This window comes from Protopterus annectens, chromosome 14.part0, assembly GCF_019279795.1.
Source record: "Protopterus annectens isolate FY-2018-M chromosome 14.part0, PAN1.0, whole genome shotgun sequence".
Classification (NCBI taxonomy): domain Eukaryota; kingdom Metazoa; phylum Chordata; order Ceratodontiformes; family Protopteridae; genus Protopterus; species Protopterus annectens.
Window position 1 is genome coordinate 809,636,003 of NC_056748.1, and position 12,684 is coordinate 809,648,686.

The following is a 12,684-nucleotide window of genomic DNA, read 5'->3' on the forward strand; positions in this document are numbered from 1 at the left end:
ATTTTAATCCTGCTATTCCTTTGCCCTCCATGCACATGACATTGTAGGTAAATAGGTAGTTACTAGGCATGTAATTAAGGACATTGAGAAGCCTATCTGTTTCCCAATTGTATATGAGTACTTGGTTAAGTGACTTGCCTGAGTCACTAACTGCAAATGAAAGAAAGTAATATCTTTGGAAATTAATACCACTAGATGTCCTTACATTCACGGCTGCAGTATTCCTTACAAATTGGTATTCCCTGCCATGAAGCCCACCGTCAGCCAGTTTAATTAAAGTCTACTGCTGTTTTTAAGGTACACTGAACAACACCTATACACTCCTGGCATAGGGTAGGGCATAAATGTGAAATTCAGGCATACCATTCTCGGAACTTCTTTATGACAGTCCAAATGGTGTTTTAACATCGGCTTCTGTTACCATCCTCTGCTGAGAAAGCCCGAGGTTATTAGCAAACCTGGAGGCTCACCCGCGTTGTTTTGTTAGATTCTTCATCAAGGCCTGATTTGGAGGCGTCAGAGATCTATGTTCAGCACGCTCCGGACAAGGCTTTGCAGGTGCCTGTTTCAGGCGGCTCAGAGGGAACCACAGTTGACTGTTTCTGAGGGGTCTAGAGGATTCTTGCTAGATGTCCTTCTCAAGGATGCATCTTGCAGTCCTTACAATGGGTTGTCCTGTCAGTCAGGGCAGCTCCTTCGGGTCGCTTTGACTCAAAGTCTGGGTCTGGCTCGCTGGTGTCGTGACTTCACCCGACGCCAGCTGCAGTTCTTCGGTATAAAGGCACAGCCGATGCCATTTTCCCTCAGTCTTTCTTGAGCCGCCAGTACGCCCAAGCAGAAGCTGTTCTGCAGGCGCCGGGTCGGTCAGATCCAGAGATTACTACCACCGAATACTACTTCAAGACTTCTAAAGCTGGCACTGCTAGACTCCTTTTCTTGCCTCAGCCGATGTCAGAAAAAGTGAACAACTGTTAACTTAAACAAACAATTTACAAAGATTTCCACTCTTACTGCTTACCTTGTTTAGGCCCAGACCACGACGTAGCAGCTTGTTTAGCCTGTGTTTTTCAAATCGACGAACGCTAGGCCGGTCGGAGTTTGAACAGTTTTTCTGCCCAGATTTTGCTGTGATAATGTCACAAGGCCGGATCCTCCCACTACTCAAATTGTTAAGAAAACGCAGTTAGTGCGGACCGACACCGCGGTCCGCGGCTCGGCCGAAACCATGGTGGTTACAAATCATGAGCTGCTCCCGGTTTCGGCCGAACCGAGCAAACGTATTCAATCTTCACAGTCGTAATCCATGATTACTACCGAGGCCCCTTTCACCCTAGTTGGAATCGGCCTCTGAAGTTTTACCTACTACTGTGGTTTCACAAGAATTATCGACACCATCCTTTGATGTTTCTACCTAGCACGCGGGTGCTGCTAGGGCCTCTGCAGCCATGTCTATGTGCGCCTTGCCAGGCTAAAGGCGCCAAAATTTCAAGTCTGTGCCTGTTAAGCCCCTCTCACAGGCCCAGTCCCAGTTCCCAAATGCTTACTCTGGCAGAGATCTGTCTCTCAAGGGATCCCAATTCACCCAGACAGGGCCTCTCAACCTCCAGAAAAGAGACCCAGAGCAGTGCCCTGAACCAGTATCCTCAGATGACTCTTCTTGATGATGGCATCATCTCAGAGTCTTTTTCACTTATGAAGGGATCTGGAGGTTAAAGAAATCACCCTCTGCCTCTCCACCAGAGGAATTTTCCTTTAGAAACTCAAAGTGCCAAGAGAGAGCAATTCCAATGGCAGGGACAAGATTTCTCACATTCAAGAAAAAGGCTTTAGGACCTTTTACACTTACTCACATAGCCTTTAGCTATACTCTCCAGTTCTTCCTGTTGTGATGATGCATTTAATGATGCTTGCACTGCTCCTGGATATTTTACCTCCAGCCCCTGCTAAGCCCGATAGGCTCTAATAGGTCCCACACTCATCACCATTTATACAAGGCTCCTTTTGCAGATCCTGAGACTATCTCCTAGCTTCCACATGGTAGCCGACCTAAAACCCTCCCTTCTGAAAGGAATCCAGTCCTTAGAGAGATGGGGTAAAAGCACCTCTGCTACTTCTCACAGAGCATTGAACTGTCAGTTCTATATGATCCAATACCAAATATTATGCTTGATCAGTTAACTAAGAAACTGTCCTCGATGATTTTTAGATACAGCCATGTTCTAGAAATGGTGAATAACATTCAGCAGGTTAGTAAACTATTCCTTAAAAATGTGGCCATGATGCACTGGAGGCCTATTGAGATCACACTGGCACAGTTATAAGAAGGTGCATGGTTGAAAAGAACAGGTCTTGCCCGATCATGTTAAAGCAAACCTAGTAGATGCTCACATGGACAAGGTCAGTTTATTTGGCTCCCCTGCCCAGCAAGTACTGAAAAAAATGGGAGAGAAGGCAAAATCTGTGCAAACAGTGAAAGATTTCTCACAGTGTTCAGCCTCCAAGGCTTAGCAGGAACTTGGCCCAAAAATTGGTCCTTTCTAGACTTCTAAACCTAGAGAGGCAGGAATAGGCGCTCAAGAGGAAATCAATCCAGAGGAGGTGCCTACAGGGGACGCTTGTGCAAGGCAACAACCAATTCAGGCACAGACTCAACCACTGCTCACTGCAAATAGGACAATCAAGCAGTGACTTGAGTTTCTGTCAACGCCTACCAGGGAACAAATACAGCACCCTTAGGCGAAAGTTATTAGCCTTTATTTTCAAAAAACTGGCACTATATCACAAGAGACAAGTGGATTTTGCAACTATAGACCAAGGCTACAGGTTCTATCACACCATTATAAGAGGAATGCCAAACCCGCTACCAAATCAAAGACAGAAGCTCTAAAAATGTGGCCAGCTCAATTAGCAAAGATTATGAGCTGTGGAAAGGTACCACCTTATAGAAACAAGGCAAGGATTTTACTCCAGACTCTTTCCTACCAAGAAGTTATAAAAATTGTTTTTATTTCTCGACCTGTCCGCTTTTAAACACATCTATCATTGTTCCAAAATTCAAAACGCTGACCCCACAGCAACTTCTCCCTATGCTGGGCAAGGAGTATTGGGCCGGTAACTCTAGATCTGTATGAGTGCTACCCAAAAATGTCCCCATACGAATTAAATCGCAGAAGATACCCTCAGATTTCTTGCAGGAATTGAGCAATACCAAATTCTCATACTGCCCTTTTGGCTTATCTTTATCAGTTTCAGAGTGTCACTTAAATGCCTGGCATCAGTAACGTCACTGCAGGCTTCAGAATACAAAATTTATCCATACCCGACCTACCGCCTGATACAAGCGGACAACAAAAACAAGCTGACACAAGACTTACAAGAGTCATCTGCCATTACAAGCCCTGGGATACAGTCAATATAAAAAGTCAAGACTGATACCATCCCAAACACAACCTCTTGGGTGTGCAGAATTTATCACAGTAAAACAGATGGCATTCCTAACTGCAGAAAACAAGAACAACTTCCTCTCTACTTCTTGGCATTAACAAAGCAGAACAAACCAACAGCAAGAAAAGTACTGTGCAGGCCTGGGCTTCATGTATCTCTGTACATCCTGGTCCCCATGCCAGACTGCATGAGAAAGCTAAGGTGGTACCCAAAGAATTATGGTCTCAACATATAAAACAGCTTAGAAAACCGCAAATACTCACTGATCCCATGCCTGAAAACAAGAGTTCTATAGGAAGCTCCAGGCATGCCAACAACCCAGGTTTGCTCCCTTCCGCACCAACCAAGCCAAACCATCACAAACGGACGCCCCACCTCGGTTGGGGCCCACATGCTGGACAACAAGTGCATACAAGGCTTATGGACTCCAGATCAGCTGCACTCATACAAATCAAAAAGAAATGCTGGCAGTAAAACTAGCAATCCAGAATTTCTGTGACCATTCCTCTCCAAGAAGGCCAGTTGAAGATAAGGAATAGACAACACTACAGTCATGTGTACATCAACAAACAGGGAGGCACTCATTCATACCCTCTATGTCAATGGCCCTGGACCTACATGGAATATGGCTCTGAGTTACAAATATCTGGTTACAAGTAATTTTTGTACTGAAAAAGAAAACATCCTATACAGTTAAGCAGAACTACTCTCGGATGCTCGCGAATGGATGCTACACCCGGACATCTTTCAAGGCCATCACAAAGAAATGGGATCACACAAATAGACCTATTCATCCCCACTCAATCACCAGCTCCAAGAAATTCTGCACAAGGACATACCACCCACTTGCTTGAAGTGTGACCTCTATCCTTCAGTTGAAAGGCCTGACAGCATATGTACTTCCACCCTTCCTTGATGCATAAGGGTACTATTGAAAATCAAAGAGGAACGCCCAAGGATAATTCTGATAGTCTAGATTGGCCAAGACAACATTGGTACCTATTACTGAGAGCATGTCTCGGGGAAATGTGGACACTACTCCTGATCTCCTTTGATGTTAACCAGAGCGACTACAACATCCTGCATCCAAATCCTGAAAAATCCTGCAACTGACTGTCAACATTACATACATATATATAACTAACCCAGATTTATCCCAAAGGTTAAAGATATTATTCTTGAGGCCCAGGACCTCAACAAGAAGGAACTATGCAGGAAAATGGAAAAAGGTTTCATTTGGAGTACTTGAAAGGTGGAAAAGATGTCAAAGGTAGACATTGCCAACATCCTGGAGTATTTGGCAGAGCTTTTCCATACAGGCCTGTCCTATTCCTCCATCAAGATACATGCATCAGCTATTTCCCAGAATACAGCTTCGATCCCCTGTCTTTTCAAGATCCACTACCTGGTGGGGCAGTTTCTGAGAGGAATTACAATGTAAAACCTCCTAGAAACCACCATTACCAGCATGGGACTTGAACTGTGCTAGAAAAATTGACACTCTCTAACCAGCAGCAACAGCAGACTTCAACACCTATCCTGAAAACTGCTTTCCTGTTGTAAATTACTCAGCAAGAAGGGTTTCGGAACTACAGGTTTTAATGCCGGCAGTACAACCCTTCCTATCTTCCATCAAGATAGAGTGTCCATGAGAACTAATCCTACATTTATGCCGGTGGTATCCAGAGTGTCTTTAAACCAGGAAATCCAATTCCACCACCTTCTTCCCAATCCACAGAACAGGGGAAAGACTGCCGCATACCTTTGGATGTACATAGACAGTTGCGCTTACTACTCCTGGACAGAACTGCGGCAATAGAAAAACTGACCAGCTTGGTAGCATATGCAATAGGAAGGAAGGAAAAGCAATTTCAAACAGACAATCTCCAAGTGGATAGGAAATTGCATTAATCCAGGCCATTTCAAAGGTGACCACCTGCTCATCAGTTCATACATTTGCAAGTACTATACGCTAGATGTGTAGTCCAGGGTAGAGTGGGGTTAGAAGTGGTGGTCCTCCCTTCAGGGTATACATTGAGGAAACACAAGGTACAACAGTTCAGGAGCTGAGAGCCTTCCTTACCCTCCTCCTTGTTTTTGGGGAGGTATAATTGTCTGTTTCACATATATTATGAAAACGACGGCAGAGATGATCTTGTCATGTATATGATACAGTTGTGTGAGTACTCTTAACAGTTTGTGTAGGGTTACTGTTGCAGTACAAACTTCTACATATCTTCCTCCTCAGTATGAAGCCCTCTGTTTTGTCCAGTACAAAAAAATCTAGTACTGCAGTGTAGGAAGCTGCAGGAGTGACTCACATGGTAAAGATGGCAACATTCAGCACTTTTGCACATGTGCATGATCTCTATGAAATTTACTAGCAAAAGGAATAGAACATGGTGCAGGTTGATACCCCCTTTTAACCCGGACACAAGTATATGTCTCCATGTATGAGGGAGAGTGGTTCTGGTATGTACTGTGACATACACGAAGTTCTGGGAGTTGGAACAGTCAGACTTCAGCCTGCGGCTGATTTTGTATAGTCATGAATATTATTGCAGAACTGCGGTGATCCTGCTTGAATATTTGCTGTTGTGGTGAGTCCCCACACAACTGTATTTTCTTATTTTGACACTTGGAATTTGTATGACAACTGCATTATGCATTTTCAAGCGCCTAAGCTTAAAAGCTGTAGAAAAAAAATCACGGATTGTTTTGCTGTATTAATATTTATTAAGTGGATGTGTTAACTTACTTTAATTTCTTTTCAGAATTATTATGGCAAGGTGTTACGGAATGTTGATGATTTGAAAACGGGTACCTGTGTACCCAATACCAGACCATTACCAAGACACATAAAAGATGCATTGGAAGAAGTTCATGAGGACATAGTGGCAAGGTTTTTAATATTTTTATTAATATGTTGCAAAATATCAGGCACTTTACAAATTTTAATCCTGCTATTCCTTTGACCACATGTGCCTTCACTGACGTTTTGTCACATGACATTGTAGGTAAATAGGTAGTTACTAGGCATGCAATTAAGGATACCATTGAGAAGCCTATCTGTTTCCCAATTGTATAAGAGTACTCTCTGGTTAAGTGACTTGCTCTGAGTCACTAACTGCAAAATGAAAGAAAGTAATATCTTTGGAAATTAATACCACTAGATGTCCTTACATTCACGGCTGCAGTATTCCTTACAAATTGGTATTCCCTGCCATGAAGCCCACCGTCAGGCCAGTTTACCAAAGTCTACCGTTGCTTTAAGGTACACTGAACATCACCTATACACTCCTGGCATAGGGTAGGGCATAAATGTGAAATTCAGGCATACCATTCTCGGAACTTCTTTGCTGACAGTCCAAATGGTGTTTTAACCATCGGTTTGTTACCTTCATCCTCTGCTGAGAGTTTCTCCTGAGGTTATTACAAACCTGGAGGCTCACCCGGTTGTTTTGTTAGATTCTTCTACTGCGTCTGATTTGGAGGCCGGTGAGGATCTGTCTGGCAGCACGTCTGACAAGGCTTTGCAGGTGCCTGTTTCAGGCGTTCAGAGGGAACCACAGTTGACTGTTTCTGAGGGGTCTAGAGGGATTCCACAGTTTCTATTTAGGGAAGAGGTTCCTACTACAGATATGGAATGCTGTCCTGAGTCTGGGTCTTCTCAGGCTTCTAGGACAGATGTCCCCTTAAGAAAGAAACAGAAAATTAATCATATTTCTTCTGCTCCTAGGGATCCAGAAAGTGAATGGCAAGCCTTTACTCAGGGGTTATTTAATGCTTTACTGTCGTTGTGGCCACCACAAGGGGTATTGGTTCCTGCTACTCATTGTTCCTCTTGTTCCCCTAAAAGGCCCAGAGAATTTAATTCTTCCGAGGTGGATTCTGATGATGACTCCCTTGTTTATTGTACTCCGATTCCTTCTCCTTCAGACTATGCATCTGAAGGGGAGGATTCTCATACTCTAGGTATTCCTTCTGAGGAAATTTCTTTTGGGGACACAATATCTAGGATGATGGAATTTTTTAAGTGGGATTATGCCCAGGTTTCGGATATCCATAAGAGGTACTCTGAGTTACTGCAGATGGAATCTCCTAAACCTGCAGTCATTCCTCCTTTCTTGCCTGCTTTATTGGATGTTTTTCCAATGCCTCCAAAGCACGGGATTCTCTCTCCCTGCTCCCAAGAAGTCTTATAGGTTTTATAGAGTGCCTGAGGATTGTTCCTTTTTCTTTAAATGTCCTACTGCTGACCACTCTGTGGTGTCTGTAGCCTCTGATAAGCCATCTCAGTTGCTTCCTTCGTCCAAGTTACTGCCTTCTGACAAGGACAGTAGAACCATGGATAGGCTGAGTAAGAAGGTTTGTACTTTGACTACCCTAGCTTTTTAGGGCTATTAATTATCAGACCTATATCTCTAGGTATGTCTTGGCTCTTCTTTCTGATCTTCAAACTCTGAGAATACATCTTCTGCTCTTTCCTTGCTTGGGACTTCCTCTCAGGTAGTTCGTCATTTTATCAAATGTAGTTATGGTGCAACAGATGCCTCTTCTAGGGCTGCTGCTTTTGGTTCAGTTCTGAGGAGATATTCTTGGCTTAGGCTTCAGCCTTTGCCCGATGATATTAAAGCTAAGTTGATGGATGGTCATCTGGATAATAATCTTTTGTCTGGTGAAGCGGCTGCTGGTTTATTTAAGTCTCTTCAGGACAAGGGGAAGGCTTTACAGGAGCTTAAAACATGTCTTTTGCTTCTCCTGTGCCTAAATTTCACTGAAACTACTCTTCTAAGCCAACTTTGTTCACAGGCAATCTCGCCCTCCTTCTAAAGGTAAAAAGGGTAGTAAATGGACTCCTCCTGCTAAGGCCACTTAGACTGCAGGGATTCTTAAGCCTTCCTTTCCTGACAAACCAGGTGCTGTCTGACTATCCATCTTTTCCCAGCCACATTCTTCTTTCTGTTCGCCTTTCTCTTTGGCTCCGAATCACCCAGGATTGTTGGGTTCTGTCAGTCATTCGGCGAGGGCACTGCATGGTTTGGATTTCCCACCCTCTTTTTATGGGCATTCCTCATCCTCCTCGAGAACAACTTCCTTTTTTCTCAGAGGTTCTTCGAGACCTCTTGTCTCAGGGTACTATTCAAGAGGTGCCTGTGTCCCAAGGGGGAAAGGGTTTTACTCAAGAATGTTTCTAGTGCCCAGAAAAGAAGGTACTTGGAGACCTATTCTAGACCTCTTCCATCTAAACACTTTTCTGAAGGTGCCTACCTTTTGAATGTTGTCCCTTCAGTCCCATTTCCTCACTTGCTCCCTCAGGCCTTTTTTAGTGTCTCTGGACCTCAAGGATGCTTATCTCCATATTCTGATCCATTCTCTTTTCAGGAGATGTTTGTGTTTCTTTGTTGCTTCCTGGCATTTTCAGTTCTGTGCTTTGCCCTTTGGCCTTTCTACTGCCCCAAGGATATTCACCAAATGCCTTGTTCCTGTGATTGCCTTTTGCAGGCTTCAAGGAATCCAAATCTTTCCTTATTTGGATGACCTGCTGATTCAGGCATCTTCTCCAGAGGTCCTTTTGCAAAATCTTCATTTTACCATTTTTCTTCTTCAGAGCCTGGGGTTCACAATAAACTTCAAAAAGTCTTCACTGACTCCTTCTCAGGCCCTTATCCTTCTGGGTTGCAGGATTCAAACTGTGCCAACGCTGGCATCCCTGCCTCCTCCAAAGGCATTACCTCTCATTTCTTTCTTTCACAGTCTTCTTCCCCTGGGCTCCATTACAGCCAGGGAGTTTCTGAGCTCTGGGGTTCATGGCTTTCCACCAGTCCGATGGTCCCTCTGGCCAAACTCCACATGAGGAAGTTCTAGTGGTTTCTGAAGTCAGTGTGGCTTCAGCATGTGCATCCTCTAGACTTTCCTGTTCTTCTTCTCCCATGTCTCAAGAAAGAACTTCTGTGGTGGATTCAGCAGTTGTCTCTGAATCCAGGGCTCCCTTTTCAACCTCCTCTTCCCTCTCAGGCTATGTTCATAGACGCTTCAGATGTGGGGTGAGGAGCACCATTTGGCTCTCTGAGGGTTCAGGGAGTGTGGTCGCCTCGTCAGCAGAAGGAACACATCAACATCAAAGAGATGAGGGCTCTTATGGCCTTTCATCCTCTCTTCTCTCCGGGGCCTCTCAAGGTATTCACAGACAATACCACAGTGATGTGGTACTTCAGCATACAGGGGGATACGAGATCTTACCATCTTTGCCGGCTGGCACTTGTGGTTCTGGCTATCCGATATCAAGTGACTCGAGGCAGTTTTTATTCCTTCAGATCAGAACACTGTGGCAGACAATCTAAGCAGGTCCTTCACTCAATCCCACGAATGGATGCTTTACAGGGATGTGTTTCTGGACATTGTTCACCAGTGGGGTACTCCTGAAGTAGATTTTTTGTTGGTTTTTAGCTGATATTTGTAATTGGCCTGTATAATTATTCTTTATTATTTGTTAACTGATATGTGGACTGGTCAATTGGCCCATTTCAACTAGAACCCGAGTTCCAAGGACTAAATGACAATAACATATAGTCACAACTTATTGTACGTTAGCCTCAGAGAATGAGGTGTATACAACAATAGAAAGCAGTACGTCTGTTACAAAATGGCAGACAATAACTTCAGTGTACAGAGAATGAGATGTATACAACAAAATGCAGTACATCTGTTACAAACAAAATGACAGATTAAGTCTACAGCGAATGAGTTTTATATTCCAAATGACTCGCAATGAATGTTATTCCGTGCACATGCTGAACGTGCCAAACTATCTAAAGCATCTGTAATAATTATCAAGCAAAATATTTTCCTTTACCTTATTGTGAAGCCTTGCAAAGTTTCTTTTTTTTTTGCAAATATCCTAGTAGCATGGTCAGTTTTTGGAAGGGTTGTCTTCCTTGTTTGTTCCAAAGAAAGGTAGGTGTGTTTAGTGACATCATTACTGTGGTTTCTGAAGGAATAGTCAGCTTGAGAGCGTTGAACATAAGGGAGGAGAATGTTGGCGTCTGAGAATTTTGTGAAGCAGGGTATTTTAAGGTAAATGTAGCACTGATGCTCACAGATAGTCACTGAGCCTTTTTTTAAGAAGCTTGCAATGATGCGTAAAATGGAAAATTTTATTGACTGTGTTTTGAAGGATATGAGTAGAATGCAGAGCAGTAATTGGGAGACCGTATTCTAATTTGAGAGCTAGAATGTTTTTATTACTGTTAACTTTTACTGTAAAGTCACGGTTATTTCTTTCAGATTGCAACCACCTGCATGGACCCCTGTCATCATGCTTAGCGTAGTGATAGTGTGAGGAGTAAAAGCATTTGAGAGTGACTATGTCACGTGTGGGTGGGGGAGAAAAATAGGAACTTTCACTCTGAAATAATAAATAATATTTAATGAATACTGTGAATTCATTAAATGTTGCCATCCTCTGAATGCTCATTTTGTTACCTTGTCTCCTTGTGTTTGCTGTGCTCTAGCCAATAACCTTGAGTGGTTACAGGCTCTGAAAAGTAAAAAAAAAACCCATACCCATTTACCCTTTTAACAGAACATTTACTTTTGTAAGGGGAAATGAGTATGGCAATAAGAACAGCTGCTAGCAACTTTAACATAATATTTCAAATTATTTTATAACAGAAACTGAGATATAAAAGCTTCTGTCCTGACTGCATGTTATGAGGGAATACCCATCACAGCTACACTTGCAGAAGTTTGCGAGCATTGGTTGCAACACTGCAGATTTTACTGGAAGCCCTGTTTTCACATCAAATCATATTTTGTGAAATAAGATTAGAAGAGCCACTGGCTAATGGGAAACTTCTCAAAGATGTGGCAAATGAATGCAGGTGCTGCATTCAATTTTATCAGTCTGTATATGATCTTGTCAGTATGCATCTTAAAGGGTACGATGGCTTCAAGAATTAGTTCTAGGTGTATTTGATGGTGAACAGGAGAGGATATTATTTAAGGATTCAGTAAGGACTAGTTAGAAGTCCTGTGTATTAGGACCAAAGCTTTCAACTGTATTTTTTAATAAATGTTTTCTAATCTTAACCTCATGTTTATTTCAGCTTAACTTTTTGGTGTTTATTTGGCTATTAAGGCTTTCGCAGAAGACGTGGACCTTTTTTTGAGTTATTTGTTTCATTTAATCTTTGAGGAGAGGGAAGCAATACGATAGCTGACTTCTGTGGATTGAGGGAGAGTTTGTTTTTGTGGGTCCAGTACCATAAATTGGTAAAATGAGACTGTATTTTTGCATATAAAGTGGAAAAAAGAGTTGACCAAATTTCACAAGAGAATATTATCCGCATAATGTTTGTCAGGGAGTTATATTCTAAAGTTGTTAACAAGTAATGAAAATAACAATGGCCCCTATTCTGGCAGCTGGGATCAGCAGCATAGCTAAGGTAGGGCAAATGGGGCACAAATTGTTAAAGGGCATGATCATCAGATGCCAATTGATCTTCCGTGTAGTGCATTACAGTCATTAAGAGTGCCGTTAGTGCATTTATGGTAAGAACTGAAGAGCTTGATGCCCCGTGTGGCATAAATCATAGCAGCTCACCTGTTTAAAAGTGTTTTTTTTTAAGAAGTGAAGTACTTTAGTGCTTCATGTGCAGCATAAACTCACAGAATATGTTGCACAGTTTAAGGGAATGAAGATTTTTTTCTCTCTTTGAATCGGGGGAACCAGAGGACCTCTTTTTGTGCTCCTCAGCTGAGGGGATGGGGATGCCACTTCAGGGGATGGTACTGGGCACTAAAATAACTAGCTACACCTCTACCTGGGGTACTCTGTAATCCAAGGTTGCTGCATCAAGCTAACTGACAGATTCTTGTCTCTTCATGCCATGGGTTAAAGTCTGATGCCAGAGGTCATCATTTAGGCAGCCATTATGGGTCGTTTGGGTATTTTTCTTAAATTTTCAGCCCTAATATCTATGCTTCCTCATTTCCCAGAGATGTTATGAAGCAGCCCTGCTTACCAGCACCGGAGAATAGGAGATGGTTCTTTGGATCTTCATCAGGGAAATTGCGTCTGCCAGTGAACCCCTGCATGCACACAATTCTGGCACCAAGGGGAGGTGAGCAGTCCATTCCCTTCAGTCCTCTCCCTCCCTGCCCAGCTCCTTCTGTGCTGGGCTGGTAGTAGAACCAAGGTCACCTGAAACACTCTCATGGTGTCATCCTTTTCTGCCA

General features: G+C 43.0%; 1 protein-coding gene across 2 annotated transcripts in view; it reads left to right on the forward strand.

Annotated features, from left to right (window-relative positions):
- Positions 1–6,218: 6,218 nt before the first annotated feature.
- AS3MT (arsenite methyltransferase) overlaps positions 6,219–12,684 on the forward strand; it is a gene marked incomplete at its 5' end in the record, with an annotated part of 471,486 nt that continues 465,020 nt past the window's right edge. For both annotated transcript variants that reach the window (XM_044056556.1, XM_044056557.1), the window contains 1 exon segment: positions 6,219–6,346. In XM_044056556.1, the coding sequence (XP_043912491.1) occupies positions 6,219–6,346 (128 nt within the window).